General features: G+C 40.0%; 2 protein-coding genes across 2 annotated transcripts; one reads left to right on the top strand and one right to left on the bottom strand.

The window, feature by feature from the left end:
* Positions 1-1,088: 1,088 nt before the first annotated feature.
* On the top strand, positions 1,089-8,823 carry pygl (phosphorylase, glycogen, liver). The gene is made up of 20 exons (XM_018727744.2): positions 1,089-1,337; positions 1,442-1,543; positions 1,831-1,909; positions 2,070-2,173; positions 3,087-3,218; positions 3,298-3,409; positions 3,506-3,588; positions 3,685-3,825; positions 3,987-4,079; positions 4,426-4,572; positions 5,143-5,306; positions 5,390-5,504; positions 5,613-5,714; positions 6,263-6,410; positions 6,532-6,590; positions 6,677-6,818; positions 7,322-7,529; positions 7,831-7,965; positions 8,056-8,122; positions 8,214-8,823. The coding sequence occupies exons 1-20, from the start codon at positions 1,095-1,097 to the stop codon at positions 8,409-8,411; spliced, it is 2,574 nt and encodes an 857-aa protein (XP_018583260.1). The 5' UTR covers positions 1,089-1,094; the 3' UTR covers positions 8,412-8,823.
* An 87-nt stretch (positions 8,824-8,910) lies between these two features.
* Positions 8,911-17,451, bottom strand: LOC108919617 (monoacylglycerol lipase ABHD12-like). Its single transcript, XM_018727745.2, has 14 exons — positions 17,260-17,451; positions 16,688-16,809; positions 16,085-16,187; positions 15,714-15,833; positions 15,504-15,534; positions 15,354-15,399; positions 15,082-15,211; positions 14,913-14,950; positions 14,372-14,445; positions 12,740-12,822; positions 12,223-12,301; positions 9,929-10,047; positions 9,775-9,806; positions 8,911-9,594 (listed from the first exon to the last, which is right to left on the bottom strand). Exons 1-13 carry the CDS (start codon positions 17,361-17,363, stop codon positions 9,779-9,781), a joined length of 1,077 nt encoding a protein of 358 aa, XP_018583261.2. The 5' UTR covers positions 17,364-17,451; the 3' UTR covers positions 8,911-9,594; positions 9,775-9,778.
* Between the last annotated feature and the right edge of the window lie 2,222 nt (positions 17,452-19,673).

The following is a 19,673-nucleotide window of genomic DNA, read 5'->3' as shown; positions in this document are numbered from 1 at the left end:
AGCTGGGTATTCAAAAATAATACTCAGGTAAAAGCAGTGTTACTTAAAAAGTGCTTTTCAAGTAATGTGCTGTATATATCAATGAATCTGGATCCCTAAGTGGAAAGCATATGAGATGTCTGTCAGCTGCAGCGCAATGTCTCACACACACAAACTATGGGCAATTTAGTCACCAAGTCACCTGAAATATCATCTTTGGATTGTGGGGGAAACCCACATGACCAAAAGAGAGGACATGTAAACTATAAACAGAGTGAGCTGGACTCAAACCTGCAATGTAAGAGCTGTGCTGAACATCCTGCTCCTATAAAAAGTAGTTCTGAAAAAATGACTTGTCTAAAAGTATCAGCCACTGATACTTGAGCCAGAAACTACTCATGTACCAAAATAACATTATTCCAATCACACTACTTAATGTAATACTCTTGAAAATTTAACAGCTCAAATGTAGTTTTACATTTATTAATCTAGCTTTTCTCCAGAGTGACTTACAATTTGATTTGAGTGTTAGGAGTGTTAACCCACTTACAGTTATTTACCCATTGATACAGCTGGGTAATTTTACTGCAACAATTTAGGGTAAGTACCTTGCTCAAGGGTGCTATAGCCGGCGGTGGAATTTGAACCTGTGACCTTTGGGTCCAAAGGCAGGTATGCTACCAGCCTCCCCAAAATAATTTAGATGTTAAAAAAATATATTTACATGTATATGTTTTCAACAGCTGTCAATATAACCACAGTTTTGGCTCCAATAGGACGTAGTGGCGATTATTGACAGCTTATATTGCCAGCTTTGGCAACCATTGTGGGGATGTTTGTTTTTCCTTTTGTTATATGTAATCCAATTAAAAAGTCAAGTATGGAATGACTTTCTCTACCCCAGCTGTGCGTATAATGATGCATGTGATTTACCTGCTTATATCGGTGGACATTTGACTGCAGTGATTCGGAGTAAACACTTGAGGGGCCGTGCTACGAGCTGTGAACCTCAGAGGGGACTGTAGAGGACGCTGCCTGCTTCTGCGCCGCCTCCAGCCTCCCGTATAAGAGCCGCGGTGCAGGGCAGGGGCGGCAGAGAGCCTTCGAGCGCCAGCATGGCCGCACCGCTGTCGGACCATGAGAAAAGAAAGCAGATCAGCATTAGAGGAATAGTCGGGGTGGAGAACGTGTCCGAGATCAAGAAGGGCTTCAACCGACACCTGCACTTCACTCTGGTCAAAGACAGGAACATCGCCACCCACAGGGATTATTATTTCGCTCTTGCGCACACAGTTCGAGATCATTTGGTAGGAAGGTGGATCAGAACGCAGCAGTTCTATTATGAAACTGACCCAAAGGTATGCTTTCCAGAGCAAACATGTTTCGCACTCAGCCTTAATGTCAGTTTGTTTGGTGCTGCCTTGTGTGTGTGACACACCTCTGAAAGTGATGTTTTTGCCAGCGTGTGTATTACCTGTCCTTGGAGTTCTACATGGGACGCACCCTGCAGAATACCATGATCAACTTGGGTCTGCAGAATGCCTGTGATGAGGCCATATACCAGGTGAGGAGGCTTATTCATCATTCTGATTGTAAGACTTAACATCTGCTTATACATATATTACATGCATCACTGATGCACAAAGCCCTCAAAGTCATCTCCTTGGTGTTTGACTGTAGATGTATGAGACATTTTTGTGCACAGCAGAAAAACCCGTTTGTGGGGACGGGGGGTTTTTCTCCCTCAAACGGTTTTCAGATGAATTCATTGCATGCATTTCATAACTGTAAACTTCATATACAGTAATCTTTAAGTCTTTGAGGCTGAAAGTTTTGAGTTGTCTTCACTAGCTTGGGTTGGACATGGAGGACTTGGAAGAGGTGGAGGAAGATGCTGGACTTGGGAATGGTGGACTGGGAAGACTAGCGGGTAGTTGGCATACATTTAAATGATATCAGAATCCTGGCATGAAGGAAAGAAAGCACCAGTGTGCAAAAGATTGTCCCGAAATATTAATGCAAATCTGTCTTGACAATCAGAATATAAAAGTAGCTTCAGTTTGACCTGTTTTCCCCTTTTTCCCTGCCAGCTTGCTTCTTGGATTCCATGGCTACACTTGGCCTTGCAGCATATGGGTATGGTATTCGTTATGAGTATGGGATTTTCAACCAGAGGATTAAGGAAGGTTGGCAGGTAATTCATAATTTAATTCCAACTTCCTAAATTATTCTACTAATAAGCAGTATATATATCAGTATGTTTTACTGTGGTCATTAGTTTCTTCTATAGAAGATATCAATATATGGATGACTTTCAAATAATTATGTGTAACTTGGTAAAAGTATTTATATGGTTACTTGAGCTTTTCGTTTTGTTTCTACATTAGCAACGTCTTATATAAATCTGTGCTGGCATAAAGTGCGACCACAGACATAACTGTTCTAAAGCATGCAAACCACCATTTCTAGTGTGTTCTGCAAACTGCAGGGGTTAGGGTTTCCAAGGCTAACTGGGGAAAGAAGCAGCCCAAAGCAATAATTAACAGAAAGAGGTTACCAGCTGTGTGCCTCTGGATAACTTGCTGATAGAAGAGCATACTGTTTACTAGATAAGACGTTTGCAGAATTTTGGAAATCCTTCCAATGTAAACATGTACTTTTGACTTCCCTTAGTGTCTAATGTCGTTCTTCATTTTAACAAAGGGGGATAACCATACTTTAGTAGTTATAGTTGCAGCTGTATGTTAATTTGCTGGTTTTTTTTTTTTTTTTGCATTTGCATAACTTGCATACAGTATTGTACACACACACACACATTGTCAGAAACCGCTTGTCCCAAGTGAGGTTGTGGCGAGCCGGAGCCTAACCTGGCAACACAAGGTGTAAGGCTGGAGGGGGAGGGGACACACCCAGTACGGGATGCCAGTCCGCTGCAGGGCACCCCAAACGGGACTCGAACCCCAGACCCGCCAAACAGCAGGACCCGGCCAAGCATACAGTATATTAGTCTCTGAAGAGAAGCTCTATAATGTTCTTCTTTACATTTGTTCCCACAAAGAACTGTCTTCAAATCCAAAAAATTAATTTGGTATCAAATGTTTCTGTAGGTAGAGGAGGCAGACGATTGGCTGAGGCATGGCAACCCCTGGGAGAAAGCCCGCCCAGAATACATGCTTCCCGTTCACTTCTATGGCCGGGTTGAGGAGACCAAAAAAGGGCCTAAATGGGTGGACACACAGGTATCTTGCATTACTGAAGATGAAACTGGAGTCCGAATGGTGTTGGGCACAGCTCAACTGTCCCCATTTCTTTGTGAAGGTTGTCCTGGCTATGCCCTATGACACCCCTGTTCCTGGTTACATGAATAATACTGTGAATACCATGAGACTCTGGTCAGCACGTGCACCCAATGACTTCAACTTGCAGGACTGTAAGTTACTGCAATTAGAACTGTTGAGGTTTTCTTTCCCGTATATTAGAGAATGAAGACCTGGAATTAACAACTACACTTCTTGACTTTGTGCAGTCAATGTTGGTGACTACATCCAGGCTGTTCTGGACAGGAACCTTGCCGAAAACATCTCTCGAGTACTCTACCCAAATGACCACGTAAGTTTTCTTTCCGAACGTGGCAAGTGTTTTTGCACATTTCGGATTGTGTTTTTGCTGGTTGGGATGGTATTAAATCACATGTTCTTTTGATAGTTCTTTGTGGGGAAGGAGCTGCGATTAAAGCAGGAGTACTTCGTAGTGGCTGCTACTCTCCAAGATATTATCCGTCGATTTAAGACCTCAAAGAGGGAACACACCTCATCCACCATTTCTTTTGACACCTTTCCCGACAAAGTAAGTCATTGTGTTATGGCTGAAGCAGTGGAATTCTAGTGCAGGTTAGCTGATAGCTGATAAAAAAATATTTTTTAGATGCAAGCTTTCCTGAAAAGATTAATTGGTACAATAAGTAAAAAGCAATGATTGTATTCATGTTGACGTACTTGTGTTTAAAGGTTGCCATTCAACTGAATGACACCCATCCTGCCTTGGCAATTCCAGAGCTCATGAGAATTTTAGTTGACATTGAGAAGCTCCACTGGGATAAAGTGAGTTAAAGATCTTGCTTATTAGACAATGGATGGAACTAACCACACTTTCGGAGATGGGGACAGCCTTGGTTATTGGTATTTCACGTTAATTTTATTGATAAACTTGAGATGTATACATCAAACAGTTAACAATTATTTTGTATTCTCAGGTTGAGAGATCCATATTAATGGGTACAGTTACCTAAACAGAATATAACTGGTCGTTAAGACTACTTTGGACTCAGAATGAACCGTAGTGGTGATTCTTCTACGAAAATTTTTAAACGGGTATAGGTCACATTAACAGTGGTGTGGTATGTATCCGGGATCCTGGTTAGAAAAGTGTACATCTGAAATATCTTAGGCCTGGAACATCACCAAGCGCACCTTTGCCTACACCAACCACACGGTGTTGCCTGAAGCTCTGGAACGATGGCCAATACAGCTGCTAGAGACTCTGCTACCTAGGCACTTGCAGATTATCTATGAAATTAACCAGAAACACCTGGATGTGAGTATACATGGATTACACAAATTTACTGCCCTTCTATAATTAAGTACCAAACCAGGTTTGTTATAGTATTTTTCTAGTGGCACTTAAGCCTGGGATAAATTTAAACTTTAAACACCTCCAGGAAGTGTGGCAATGGCTTGAGCATATTTTATTTGGGTTATATAATGATCATAGTTTTGCTGTGACTACCTAACAAACAGCCTTTCTTTGCAAACTTTTTATGAACAGCCCAGGGTCATAATAACAATGACACAGTAACAGTACGGCAAGAAATTGCAAATATGTCCACATACATAAAATAAGGGAAGAAAGACAAAAGATTGCATATTAAACAGATAGATAATGTACCACTTTTATCTAATATGTTCCAGAAGGGTATCCAGGCATTTCAGAATTCCTTTAAACGGTCATGCAGATCAAATGTCAATTTTCCAAGAAGAAAATTAAACACTTTGGTCATCCACATATTTATGGAGGAAATTTAAGGTGCTACATCATTGGGTTAAAATACATTACATTTCCAAGAATGCAAAAATAATGCAAACTTTTTTTTTTTTTTATTACCAGAGGATTGCTGCTCTTTTTCCAAAAGACTTGGATCGTTTGCGCAGGACGTCCCTGATTGAGGAGGACGGAGGAAAGAGAATTAACATGGCACATCTGTGCATTGTGGGTTCTCATGCTGTCAATGGAGTTGCCCAGATCCACTCCAACATCATAAAGACTGATGTGTAAGCATTTTTTAGGGCATTAGTTAATTTGATCCTTTTCTGTAAGAACATCATCTTCTACATCTTGTCTTCTGCTCTAACAGATTCAAAGACTTCAGTGAGCTGGAACCTGACAAGTTCCAGAACAAAACCAATGGCATCACACCTCGACGCTGGCTACTGCTCTGCAATCCTGGATTGGCTGAACTCATAGCAGAGGTAATTCTGGGTCTTTTTTTCACTTTCAGGTCTGTCTTTTTGATTAGTAGAATTGGAATTAAAGATATTGATCTGGCCCATGGTGATGAACTTGTTTCTGCTATATAGGCTATTGGGGAGGAATATGTAAAAGATCTAAGCCAGCTAAAGAAGTTGAATGACTTTGTGGATGATGATACTTTTATCCGAGACATATCAAAAGTAAAGCAGGTAAGCATAGAAGGGCGGCGTTGGCAACCCCGATCCTCATATAGTATTTTCAAGTTATTTTACTAAATTACATGTGTGTCTATGCTAATGCTTCCTTATTTGTTATTATATGAAAGCAAAATATTTCCAGAACGGATTAATATTAATTAAATGTATGAGCCCTTTAGTACTCGATTGACTTCATTTGTAGCCATTGAGCATTCATTTATGGAAATAATTTTAGGAGTAAAAATGAAAACATTAGCAAATTGTTACTTTTTCACTACTTTAATTGTGTTAATCCAATTAGTACAACTAACTACAACAAGTGAAAAATGGTAGCCACTTAGAATATTTGGCTTAAGATGAATAGTCCTTTGTACATTTAATCTAAATCCCATGCATTGAGACAAAATCTTGTCTCAGTGAAAATTGCAATCAAGGCTGAGGAATAAGTCAATTTAAGACAAGAGTTGTTAACCCTGCAATAATGTGATATAAAATGTACATTAATTGCAAAGTATTCCCAAAATGAATTGCTTCACATAGTCTGTGTGATTTGTTCTTAGGACAACAAGGAGAAGTTTGCTCAGTACCTGGAAAAGGTGTACAAAGTGAAGATAAACCCTTCCTCCATGTTTGACGTCCACGTGAAGAGGATCCACGAGTACAAACGGCAGCTTCTGAACTGTCTACACATTATCAGCATGTACAATCGTATGTTTGCGCCACCATCTATTACTGTGTGTTAACTTGACGTATGGTCACTGTGCCTTCTACTGTATGTGCTACATACTGCACTGTGAAACTGGTTACTGTCCCTTTTCCATCGTTGCAGGCATAAAGAAGGATCCAACAGCACCCTTTGTACCCCGAACAGTGATTATCGGTGGCAAAGTAATTATTTTAACTTATTTATAAAGTGTCAGAACTCTTGCTACTTTGGATAACTGTCATTCTCATTGTCACTCTCCACATTGTAGGCGGCCCCAGGGTACCATATGGCCAAAATGATCATCAAGCTTATAACTTCTGTGGCTGAAGTAGTGAACAATGACCCTGTACTAGACGACAAGCTGAAGGTCATTTTCTTGGAGAACTACAGGGTCTCTCTTGCAGAGAAAGGTACAGGCCAAAGCTATGTGTTCTATCACAATTCTAAGTGCTCAGAAGCATTTCAGAATTCAGAAGCTTTACTCCTGTTACATTTTTTAATTGTTTGACATCTCTTTACACAAGCACGTGAAAACTATATACTCAGAAAAGCATCACAAGGGAGGATTATCCTTTTGGGACCTCAGTGCCGAGCAAATGTAAATTCATCAGTTACATTTAGTTGACGCTTTCCTCCAAAGCAACTTGCATTGCTTTACCCATTTATAAAACTTAAGTACTTTTTACAGGAACAATTTAAGGTAAGTGCCTTGCTCCAAGTAATTACAGCCAGAAGTGGGATTCAAATCTGCATCCTTCAAGTCTAAAGGAAGTGGCTCTAACCACTGTGCTATTTGCTGCACCTATTGAATCACTACTTTAGTCATAGTCATATTTTATGTTAAAAGATGCCATTTTGAAGTCACTCACCATTTAACATGAGAAATGTATTAAGCAGACCTTACCTCCTCCAGTGATCCCAGCTACTGACCTTTCGGAGCAGATCTCACTGGCTGGTACAGAGGCTTCTGGCACTGGAAACATGAAGTTCATGCTGAATGGAGCCCTCACCATTGGCACCATGGATGGGGCCAATGTGGAAATGGCTGAGGAAGCTGGCGAAGACAATCTTTTTATCTTTGGCATGAGAGTGGAAGATGTGTCAGAAATTGACAAAAAAGGGTATTTATGTCAATGCTTAAAAAAGAGGAAACTGTATTCTTTTTCTCAATCCTTAGGAAATTTACAAATTTACAAAAACCTGTCCATTTTGCAGTGCAAAAGTAAACTGAGATGGTTGTTCAGTTTATTCGGTTTAATAACCTTGATCGCGTTGCATGTGTTTTCTTCCTCCCACGCCTAATGAACGATGGATTGGGTAATTATTAACGGATAGGTCAGGGTTTTTTTTCTCTAAACTGGCCTTTTGTGCAGGTCACCACTTTATTTTAAGAGCATCACTGACACCGATTTCTCTTCTCAGTTATAATGCCATGAAATACTACGAGCAGATCCCTGACCTGAAGCAGGTCATTGACCAGATCAAAAGTGGATTCTTCTCCCCCCAGCAACCAGCTCTTTTCAAAGACATCACAGAAATGCTGTTCAAACATGACCGGTAGGTGTCATTCTTCCCATTTATGCCCGTGCTATTACTGCAAATCGGCCCACTTCACCTAACAGGCCGGATACAACTTTTCAATTTTAGCTTTAAAGTGTTTGCGGACTATGAAGACTACGTTTGTTGCCAAGAGAGGGTCAGCAGGCTTTATCAGGTGAGCACGATCATGCTTAGAATTTGCTAATCTTTTTCATTTATATTTTTAAAAAGAGCATAAACTTGAACCAAATTCCCTTACATATCAGAAACCAAAGGAGTGGACTAAGAAGGTGATCAAGAACATTGCTGCCTCCGGGAAGTTCTCCAGTGACCGAACCATCACTGAATATGCTACAGAAATTTGGGGTGTTGAGCCAACAGACCTAAAGATTCCATCTCCAAATGAGCCACGTGAAGCCATTGAGGAGACGGCAAGGGCCCTTAAGAAGGCATCCATCCTCTAAGTCTATGAGTAAAATGTGACGAATTCTGGGTTTCACAGGTTAAAGGTTAAAACCGTTTTCTCCAGAATAGGTGATTTAAAGAATAAATACAATACTAATATGAATTTTACATTAAAACTGGTGTTGATACATTAAAGGTACCACTAGGCAAAGTATCTCTTTCTTGGTTTTTGCAAACAGGCATAGGTGTTCTTGCCAGGATCAGTCTTTATTCATCTGCAGTGTGGTGTCTGTCCTAGTGTACAGGTGTCCCTGTTATATGGACATAAATCGTTCCTGAAAACTATTTGTACACCAAGAGTCTAAACTGGGAGGTTCTTTCCCATTATGGTAAATAGGGAAAAAACAATTATGCGTTACTCGACTTTACGGGCATGCCCAAATATTTCCACCCAAAAAATCTGAAGAAATAGTAATCAAAACATTGGGGAAAGATATTAAAAATAATCAAGAAGAAAATTTTATATTTTCTAAACTACTGTACAGTACATGTACACAAGACACATACGTACATGTTTATCACGCACTTACGAGATCAGAGAAGTGAGTCTGAAATGGGCGAGTCCTCAGACCCATCTTAAATGCAGACAAATATATGAACAAAAAAAATTTAAAGAAATTTAAAAAAAAAAAAAGACGAGGGAAACATTTCCCATAGCTTATCATACATGCTTAAACATCCAAAAAAGTTTAATTATGAGGAGTTGGTACATATACCAAACATGGGTACAACTTTTCTAAAGCCATTATCCCAAAAGTCTGTAAACTAGGAGATTGGCTACCAGGATGTACCTGTATTTAGTTAAAATGTCAGGGTTTGTTTACTGTGTTAAATCATTCTCAGTACATGTTGTCAGGGAGAGCCTTTTTCCAGATCCATCTACACTCATGATGCTTTACTTCTGGTCATTAATAGAAGTCATTATCATTAATTCCAGTGCAACAGACAGAGGCCGGCTCAGGTGAGTGCTCGTCCTCCTTTTATTCACTCAGATGCAAGGACAGAGGATGGGGGGGGGGGAACGGGGGCACCGGGAACGGGACTTTGGGGACTGCGGTGTCGTCGTGGGGCTCGGGAATGAAGGTGCGGGCGTGTGCGGGGTTTGGAAACGATGATCAGGCGTGCGTCTGCTGTGTGCTTCCTCCTCCTCTCTTGTCTCGCTCTCTCCTCACTGGGAGCCCCCTGGGGAAGAAATAGAGGTGGCAATTAGCCTCCGCTGTGGGCAGCTGCCCTCGGGCTCCGCCCCTTTTTCTCGTCGCGCTATACACAGATAGTTAATGCATTTCTTAGCATATAAAAGTAGTCCAAACTGACTTGAAATGAAGACTTGTTCTGGACATGACCATGGTTTTCTTCACGTACCTTGTTACTTCTGCAGCAGCTGCAGAAACTGCCTGGAATGTAAAATTAAGAATTCTTATTTTTGGTGACATTTTGCACAAAGCCAATGAATTCAGGGTGTATGTAGTATAAGCATTAATCTTAAGAACTGATTTCTGAAACATGGCTCACTTACCAGATTTTTCTGGACAACTGAGGATCCCTGTAGATGCCATTATGAGAGTAACCCAAAGACTGAGTGTAAGTCTCCATTCTGACATGCTTGTTCTTGGCGTCCTTTGCAATATGGTACAACTGACAATGTAAAGAGGACACACATGCATAGTTCATGGAGCTCCTCATGTTTATACAGTAAATCTACTCATGCATTTATGTGGATATCATTTTCTTTTCTACACTGCAAGCTGATATCCATTTTCCTGTGAATTGCAAGTACACAGTAATGGTACAAAGTCTTGGGACCCACCCTGGGCCAATTTCCTGTACCACACAGGCATAACTTCATGAGTGTCAGCATGGAGGACTTTCACTAGCAGCATTACCAGACAATCCAACGCCACTGTTTTTTTTAAACTACTGTTTTTATCACTTTATGCATTTTTGTACTATTTTTGTATTTGATTTAATAGAGAAAAGCAAGGCTAGTACTAGGAAAAAAGGTGCACACTTACTATAGAAACTAAGAAAAGAGCTGAACAAGGCTAGAAAAATGTGAACATCACCTATGTTTCAGATACTAACCAGTATACAGTGAGTCTATTATTACTATTGTACAACCACTCTTCAAATATTATTTACAGTCAATAAGAAATTTCAACTAAAAATCTGACTACACCATATCTCCAGTCTCAGTCATGTTTCTAAGTAGATGTAGATGCCATTATGAGAGTAACCCAAAGGTGTCATCCTTGTGGATTCCATCTCTGGATGAATTAAATCGGACCTAACACCTCACACCTTATTACTGTACCAGGGAGATTTCTATAGCAGCAACCCACTCCTGCTGAGATCATCCTCTCCAATTCTTCTGTTTCCTCAAACCCACTGATGTGCTGTGTAGTTCTGAACCAAAGTAACCCAGTCCTTGCATCCTTAAGAAGAGTATTTAGCAGTATTGTTAGTAAGTCCTCGCTGATGGGGAAATCTGGCTGTATTGCCACCTTGTCACATTTAATCTAATCATAATTACAATTGCTACAGCCTGGCCTTTTCTAAGGCGCTGCAATAACAATGTGTTTGTTCAAGCTTTGTGACGCAGCTTGACTTGGAAATACTTTGTGAATCCCAGATCAAGTCCTTGCACCAGCACTGTCTGGCTTCTATTTATTGCAGAGTTTTAATTTTAAAAACAAAGGACACCAGGTTTACTTTTGTTTTTAGTTTTTTTTAAAAAAAAAAAAAACACTCAGTTATCTTGCTTTTAAAAATGAACAGCAGAAACCACTACATATTTTAAAAATGGTGCCAAATCCCACTGTAGCCTTAAGCTGTCTCAGTGTGATAGTTATTTATTTCAGTGTGTTTTGTCACTGCTTTGTTATGTGCTGCAGTAGTTTTGTGCAATTTCCTCTGATTGGTAAAAGTTACATCTCGAGTGGAATTTATTCCCAAAAATCTGCTCATAAAGAGAATTCTTGTAATTAGACCTCTTCTTTGCCATTACTTTAAATAATAAAAACAGGTAATCCCCCCCCCAAAACAAGCTGAAGGTCTGCATGTTGCCATCGTGTTGGTGAGGATTTCCTCTGGGTGTCCCAGGTCCTTCCACAGACATGCTTCAAGTAAACTGGTGACTCTAACTTTCCCAAAGGGAGTGTCCGATTGCACTTCGACGGAGTGGTGTTCAGTCTGGGATGTACCCTCCTTCCAGCTTTTGGTGCACAATGTCACCAAGGCGTGTGCTTTGTACTGAGATTTGACCTGAACTAAAATGTTTGTTCATCACGTCTTCCTTCTTGTTCTTTTTCTCATGCAAGCGGAATAACTGCCGTGCAGATTTAAGGGTTCAAGTTACATTTGCTCACAAATTAGAATTCACGTAAAAGTAGCCTTTTTTAAATGACTGAAGCATGTTTTATTTTTTAAACTATCATTTAGTGTACATGTGCATCCATGTAGAGAGGAAATCAAGTCAAAGGTCTGAGTACACCTGGGCAACACCTGTATGAGAAAGCAACTTACAACCACTCCACCTCTCTGGGAATTGCTGCAGGAGATCTTTGAAGACGTGTCAGATGATTTTGTGCTGAAACACGCTAACCGAATGCCTTGCGATAAAAGGACTTCCAGCAAGTGTACTCAGGCTTTTTACTGGGACTGTACAATAAGATATGAAGGAAATATTCTTCTCTACATCAGGTATTTCAGTATGCTTATTTTCAGTATTTGTTGTCCACTGCCCTGGACCACTTGAACCCCATTATGGTACTGCCCAAAATACAGTCATGTGTATTAGGCAGAAGCCCCTACCTTCTGACTCATGTGGAAAGGTACAATATTGTCATCCTCTGCATGCAAGAGCAGAAGGTGGCTCCTTAATGTCTTCAAGCTGCAAAGAAACAACAGATTTTCATTCAGTAAAAAAATCATCAAACTAAAATTTCCCACTGAAAAACACAGATTTATTCCTCTAGGTTACACCTTCAGATCTCGACATGTTCATGTCCACAACCAAATCTGTTATCTTTCAGCCCAAGCAGAGGCCCATGATATTAGCAAATAAGTATTTATAGAAATTGCTGCTTTTCAATTTCTTGTTCTGCAAAATATAAATATGTGTAACTGTAGGTAAAAGTGCTAAGTCAAGACCATTATACACTTCTTTTCAAAATAAAGATAAAAATAAATGCCAGAAAGTAAGGTTAAGTTTCTTTCCTCAGTGCTATTAGCATAAATGCCATTGACAATGTCCTTATTCCTCAAGCTGTTTTTTGGAAAAATAAAAATAAAATACATTCAATTATTTTATTTCACAATCAACACTTACTTTTCATCATTAGGGAAGCTCAAATTGTTCAGAGCCAAAGTATAGCGGATGAAGTTTTCAAATCCCGGAAACATCCAGTAAACCTCAGAAAACAGACAGTGAGATACAGCACTTGTTAAATTGTGAATTATGAAAGCATTTCATAAGTAATTATACATTTGTAACTCTCGTTACAAACACTGGAGCTACACATTTCCGAAGACACGTTTCCCAATTTATTTCTAACATTTAACTTTGTTCACCATTCTGCTTTCTGAAATTTGCTCTATTGCGTATCAGAAATGGTCTGTGTTTCGAAAGTAGAAAAACACACTCAAGGGAGGGCATCATCAGTAGTGTAGGAATGATTTCATTCAGTGTTCTTTTTATTTATTACAGGCATAACCAAAACTTTTGCAGTGAATAAACAGAAGTACGTGTCTATTACACTTTTTTTTTTTTTTTTTGCAAACTGAAAGGGATCAGACGCTGACACATCTCATGTAAAGAATGTGTTGCTTCCTTGTGGCTAGTTTTGCTGTTCTCAATTGTAATTGAGGCATATGGTCACTATTGCTTTAAATTAATGAAAGGTAATGCAGTGAAAGTCCCGTGGTGAACTGGTGTCCCGTCCGTGGCGTACCCTGTCACTCGTGCAATGTTTCCAGCAGAGAGGAAAAATGAGACCCTGCACCAAATGAGCTGCTGCTCAAACAGCCAATAAAAGTCTTATGACTTTTGTTAATTATATCTTTAACAAAATTTAACCTTTAAATAAATCCTGGGACATCTGTATTATGAAGCTTTATAGATTGCAAGGTAATGGTGAACTTATGAACAATCTAAATTTCCAACAGATTTCTGGCCCCGCTGTTAGAAGTGTACAGATAAAATTATGCAGTGATGCCACTATGTAAAACTTTACAGCTGTAGTGCACATTTCATGCAGTACAGATTTGTGTATCTCCATGTCACAGAAGATAATTATACCATTAACAGGATTTCATTTTTTTCCCCCACTTAAACTCCATATTGCATTTTTCAGCAAGTGCTAAGGAAGGAAAAAAAAAAAAAAATGGTTCTGGATTTTCCAAAAGGATGTCAGCAAATTGTGATTTGTATGCTGCAATAATTAAGCTTATTTATTAAAAACTCTCTCTATCATCAAAGGGGTGCAGTGGCACAGCAGGTTTGGCTGGGTCCTGCTCTCTGGTGGGTCTGGGGTTCGAGTCCTGCTTGGGGTGCCTTGCGATGGACTGGTGTCCTGTCCTGGGTGTATCCCCTCTCCCTCCAGCCTTGTCCCCTGTGTTGCCGAGTTAGACTCTGGTTCGCCGTGACCCTCCTTGGGACAAGCGGCTTCAGACAGTGTGAGTATCTGTATCATTTCACTTATAACACAGCACTATAAATGCCAATTCTCATCATAAAGCTGACAGAACACAGAATATTACAACCTATGCATCATTAGAAAATATTGGACATCACTATTCACCACTGAGCTTAAAATACTTGGAAATTTTTACATGGCAAACAAAACTGCAGATATTAAATAGATCTCTCAGAGATCTGGAACAAAACCGTCCGCAGCGTGCTGACCGACAATGACAGAGACGACTGTCAGCATAGAGCCATGGAAAGAACAAGAGGTCTCACCATATTGCGAGCGGCAGCCTCCTCATAAATATTTGTGAAGGGAGCCTCAAGAATCACGCAATCAACGGGAAACCCTGGCACAAGAATATTCCATTGTCATACACGTCTGCGAGGGGCAGAGTCCAAAGCGCTTGCTAATTTGGACTATGGGACACAACGGGGTAGAGTTCAAGAAAATTAATGATGCCAAGCTATGACCAGACTAACACAACTGCTTCACAGTAGGTACAGGCTTCTTAAAGAGCTGCAAGCAGATGCTTCATGGAAATCTTAACAGTCAATGGTTTCCCAAAAAAAGTAAGTGTTTGTTATTCTTTTTTTGCATTTTGTTTTTAACAACTATCAGCAACACAATACAATAGCGGGAGTGTTTTGTAATAGAAAACTGGCTCAAGTATTTAAAAAAAAAAAAAAAAAAAAAAACACCAGTTAGAACTGTTTACCTCCTGTATCATTTCTATGTATTTACATTAAACGACTGATTACAGAACAGTGATTGAGATTACAGCCAAATCCACATAAAACTCCAAAATATACTAACCATCACTCTGTAGTTTAAGTGCAGCGTTGGTGGCCACCCTACGGATCGATACAATTCTTTAGAAAGGCTCGTCTTTCATGGCAGGTGAACACCCAAGCAGATATTCACAGATCGGTGAATCAGTTCCGCATCACCGTAGGACTCATCGATTCATTTTCTGAGATCTCACCCAGAGCCAAGGGAGTGCCCCCAGAGACACACTGAGCTGCTGCCACTGTATGCTTTTACCCAACGATACAGGTAGACAGCGTCTGCAGTCATACCAGCCTCACTGGGCTGCCCTGTAGAATCCCCGTAACCTGCAGCGAAAGATTGAAGTGAATAAATTCTCAAATCATGGGAAATATGACAACCCCTTCATTGTCATGAATTCTGCCATTCACTGTAAATGTCTAAAAAGTAAGCAAACAAAAAAGATGTGTGTTTTCACATACAGCCTACCTCTGTAGTCCATAGTAAGAACATTGAACCCAGCAGCACTCAACACCTGAACGAAATACATTTGAGTAGGTTTACATGTTTTTTTTTTTTTTTGTTTTATTTCTGCCTCATTTCATTTTAAAATTTGTGTTAATCTTGGTAAATACTCACCTTTATGAGCTCAACTCTGTGACTTAGCGCCCTTTTGGAATTAACAGTTGAATTAGATTTTGTAATGATCACTTTATATTATCAGCATAGACTGGAAAGTGTGGACTGTGCTACTAATTTACTTCTGGAAGAAATCAGACAAAAATGTGAAATTTGGTGTGTTACAATATTCAAATTTTTTCAGGTAAATCAAATGATCACCACTCCTACCTGGTCCCCATGTTGCCATGGAGATAGACAATGACAGGGGTGCTATCTTTAAGGGACTCCTTGTACCATTCAAGGTCTTTTCCCTGTGCTTTTTGCCACTGGTTATCTGGGACAGTCTGCCTATAAAGCACAAGAAAGGATCTCATATTTTAAGTATGAATTTTAGGGCCATTCCCTCTGGGTTCAAATCCCTCCCCTGCTGTACTATTATTGATTAAGGCTCTTACCATGGATTCTTCAGTAAAATATCCTGCTGTATAAATTGGCAAATCACAGTAAATAACCTTGGACAATGGCATCAGCTGCATAAAGAATCATAGCTATTATCAGCACTGGCAGGCTGACTTGTTCCCACCGATAGTAGCACTTACCACACACCAACTGTGATACCTTCCTCTGGTGTGAGATAGAAATTAACTGTGTGATTTAGTGAGAAATCCTCTGGATGACTGAGATCCACAAAGGGAATCCTGACTGCCAAAAAAGAAAAAAAAAGTAAGCTTTAAGGATTGTACACTTTCAGTGAATTTGGTGGCACAGCAAGTAGAACTGCTGTCTCACAGCACCTGGGTGGTGTGGGAGGACATGGGTTCGATCCCCGCTCGGTCTGTGTGGAGTTTGCATGTTCTCCCCATCTCTGTGTGGGTTTCCTCCCACAGTCCAAAGACATGCTGTTCAGGTTCCCCCATAATGTGTGAGTGACAGAGAGAGTGTGTTCCACTGATGTATGGATGACTGACCCATTGTAAGTGGTGTATCTAGCAGTGTAAGTCACCTTGGTAAATAAGGTGTGTGGGCTCATAACACTACATAGACTCTATGACAGAGTTCACTGGAAGTAGCTTTGGAGAAAAGTATCTGCTAATAAATAAATGTAATTGATTGTGTTTTTGATGAGGTGTCAGAGGGAAAGAAAGGTTTCATGTGACAGTCCTGCCCAGGATGGAGTACATGATGGGGCTGCACTGACTCACAGGAATGGGAATAGACGAGATGACCCACGATCCAAGGGAAGCAGTAGAGCACGAATGGCACGGAGAGGTAGACGATGAAGAGTGCAAGAAAAGCCGTTCCGACTCTCAGTAGCCACTTGTTTCTTTAAAAAAAAAAAAAGAAAAATGGTCATTTAAGTGGTAAGTGCAGTTCACACAAGACACAGCGCAGTTGTACTTACGAAACAATGGTGACGTCATGATAGAGCGCAAAAGTCACCGAATGACCCTGACTGAAACAACAGGCTCCTTCGGACAAACGCGTGAAACATTAAATTAATATTATTGATTTATTCGCCTACGTTACTTTTAATTTTTCCTTTCCAAAACACAAACCTCACTCTGATGAAATTCAATTTGTACTATTTGAGATTTCGTCACGTTTGTGTTCCTGTTCTAAACTTATTTGTCAGTAGACGTCGTATTCTATTTACTATTTCATGAAGAATTCAAGAACGAGTTACTTAGGTTCGTCTATTCAAATACTTCATGAAAACTATTTTTTATTTACGCTTGTGGTAACTATGAGAACCGCTGCGCTGGTTATAACTTACTTAACCACGCTCGAACATTTCTTTATTTCCTCCTTTTCAAGCTCAACTTTTCGAGCTGAATCCCCAGCATTCTTTGGCTTGCGGTTATTATATCTCCTTTTCATCCTTAAATGTTGGTAATATTTTCGGAAGCAGGCGACGTGAAACCTCTACGATCATTCAACTTCCCTGTCCTCATACGTTTAATTCTGAAAGCCGCGAAGAACGATTAACTCGACGGAGTAGATTCTTATTGGTTAAGACAAGTCAGCTGGAGGCTCTGCACCAATCAGGATAAAATTGCGATTCCTTCCGGACATCAGAAAAGGAGCGCTGAAATGTATCCAAGTAAGGAGAGGCTCAAGGAGAGCTGTTTTGCAGCGTCTACTCTGGTTTTTGTAAGGAAAATCGACAAATGTTTCGACGATCGAAAACTGAGATGACAAGGCACATAAAATGACATGTTAGCGTGTCCTAAACCGAGATCACCTATTATTTTCTGTGCTTTTTTGTGAAACACTGCTAGCCTCACGTTTGGACGAAGGGTGGCACTGCTGCTCACTGATTGTTTCCACGCTTCCGAAAGAACAATGATTTATTATCTTACACACACACATTGTCTGAACCGCTTGTCCCATACAGAGTCGCGGGGAGCCGGAGCCTAACCCGGCAACACAGGGCGTATAAAATTCAAAATTCTGTCCAGTTACACTAGTTGTGTATTTTACAGTGCACATTAATACAACAATAAAGTTGCTTAAAACATAAAGGACTGGGACTATTAAAAATCACTAATTTCTGTTAAATTACTAAAATGCATTTAATGATAAATAAGTAATGATAAGTATTCCTTCAGATGTTAAAGTTACATCAAGTCAGCCTAGAATAAATGAAGTATTTTACCGATACATTAAATAAGATTTGAAATAAAATCAGTGTTCTGTACCGGTGTGTTGTTTTGGTGTTTCACACATGCCTGGGCACAAGGAGGCACAAAAAAAAAAACAACAGAACCGTTGATGGTTTATTTCAACAAGACATAACTTCCATCACCTTGGCCTGCATCTCATTTTGGAATTCCCTTATGAGTAATAGGCCTGCATGCCGGCAGAAAGTATGGTTGTTAGCATAGAAGTATCTGCTTATAAATTAGATAAAAGAGGCATCATTCAAGCTGATTCACAGAATTTACACAGCAAGTCATTAGTTTCAGAAAATCATATTTTAAGAAGCACTTGGCAACTGTTCTTACTGTAGCACTTTGGCAAAAATTCATCATTGCGAATATTCATTATCACAAACCATTGTCACTATTGTGGAAGAATGTCCTCTTTGGTTCCTTCGATTGCTGCAAGGATAACAACAACATTATTACATTAATTTTATTATTCACCAAATTTCATATCCATGAATGCAAATTTTCTAGGAAATCCGACTTTGTGGCGCTCTGAAATGAAATCAAACAATATTACAACTGTCCAAGACTGTTGCAGCAACTAAAACTGTTACACTATAAATCATTTAATATTTTCATCCAAATTGTAAATTGTTTTCATTCCTCTGGCTTTTTTGTATTTTTTTTTGTTTATGTTTTTTTCTCATCTGTATAATTGTTTAGTTTTAAATGAAAGGAAGACAAAAAAGAGAGGGCGTATAAAACAGTCTTTCTGCTCATAATCACGCGACTATCATGTCCGGCGGCCCGAGGAAACCTGTTACGTCCGATGACGTCATCACGCATCGAGAGCTTTTCAAACTGCCGAACAAAATGCGCCTGGGCGTCGGGTCTGAGGCTTTCTGTGGACGAGCGGGCGAGAGTGTTTCTGCTTTACTCTGGCTCGGAATGTCTTTTCCGATTAAAGTTGAACAGATTTTGTGGTCATAATCACGGTAGAAGGAGTGTTCGGGTGAATACTTGATAATACCGTCCCGCTGTTGACGAGGAGGAGGAGGAGGAGGAGGGCATCTAGGGTGGTGGACGTGTTGTTGGTAAGATTTCTGAAAACAACTGTCGTTTTTCGTTAGTTACTGGTGCAGTGGTGGACTTTTCTATTAAACATAACCAGATGTCTCATTTCGAACAGTTATTCGAGTGTAGCTTTTTCTCTTTCTCCAATGCACAATGAATGGCAATGCTGCATTGATTTTGCCTGCGACGAGTTGCGAGTTCCGTCTCTTCTTAGCAGCTGGCAGCTGCTGAGTGGCTTATTTGGTGTCACTCAATCAATGCAGTGAGTCGAGCTTATTTTTTTTAAATTCGTAGCTGAGCCTTTCTCTGTGAGTTAGATACGTTTATGACCGTAACATAAGCCTTAAGGTCGGTGCAGTGTGCCACTACTACAAGTGAAGTGTAAGAATCGCTCTTCACTGACTGACTCCCGTCCTGCTCCTTTCGTCTTCCCGATCCGTCTCTGTTACCGTCCTTCTCCGGCTCT

This window comes from Scleropages formosus, chromosome 15 (genome assembly GCF_900964775.1).
Source record: "Scleropages formosus chromosome 15, fSclFor1.1, whole genome shotgun sequence".
Lineage (NCBI taxonomy): Eukaryota > Metazoa > Chordata > Actinopteri > Osteoglossiformes > Osteoglossidae > Scleropages > Scleropages formosus.
The sequence above is the reverse complement of the archived record's forward strand: the minus strand, read 5'-3'. Positions and strand labels throughout refer to the sequence as shown.

Bases quoted from the DNA above. Each gene is read 5' to 3' on its own strand.
- pygl (XM_018727744.2), top strand. From the start codon at position 1,095: ATGGCCGCACCGCTGTCGGACCATGAGAAAAGAAAGCAGATCAGCATT. The intron at 1,338-1,441 runs GTATGCTTTCCA...TGTTTTTGCCAG, and splicing joins ATTATGAAACTGACCCAAAG to CGTGTGTATTACCTGTCCTT. The intron at 1,544-1,830 runs GTGAGGAGGCTT...TGTCTTCACTAG, and splicing joins GTGATGAGGCCATATACCAG to CTTGGGTTGGACATGGAGGA.
- LOC108919617 (XM_018727745.2), bottom strand. From the start codon at position 17,363: ATGAAAAGGAGATATAATAACCGCAAGCCAAAGAATGCTGGGGATTCA. The intron at 14,446-14,912 runs GTTAGTATATTT...TTCTTGTGCCAG, and splicing joins ACTTAAACTACAGAGTGATG to GGTTTCCCGTTGATTGCGTG. The intron at 12,302-12,739 runs GTAAGTGTTGAT...GTTTCTTTGCAG, and splicing joins AGCTTCCCTAATGATGAAAA to CTTGAAGACATTAAGGAGCC.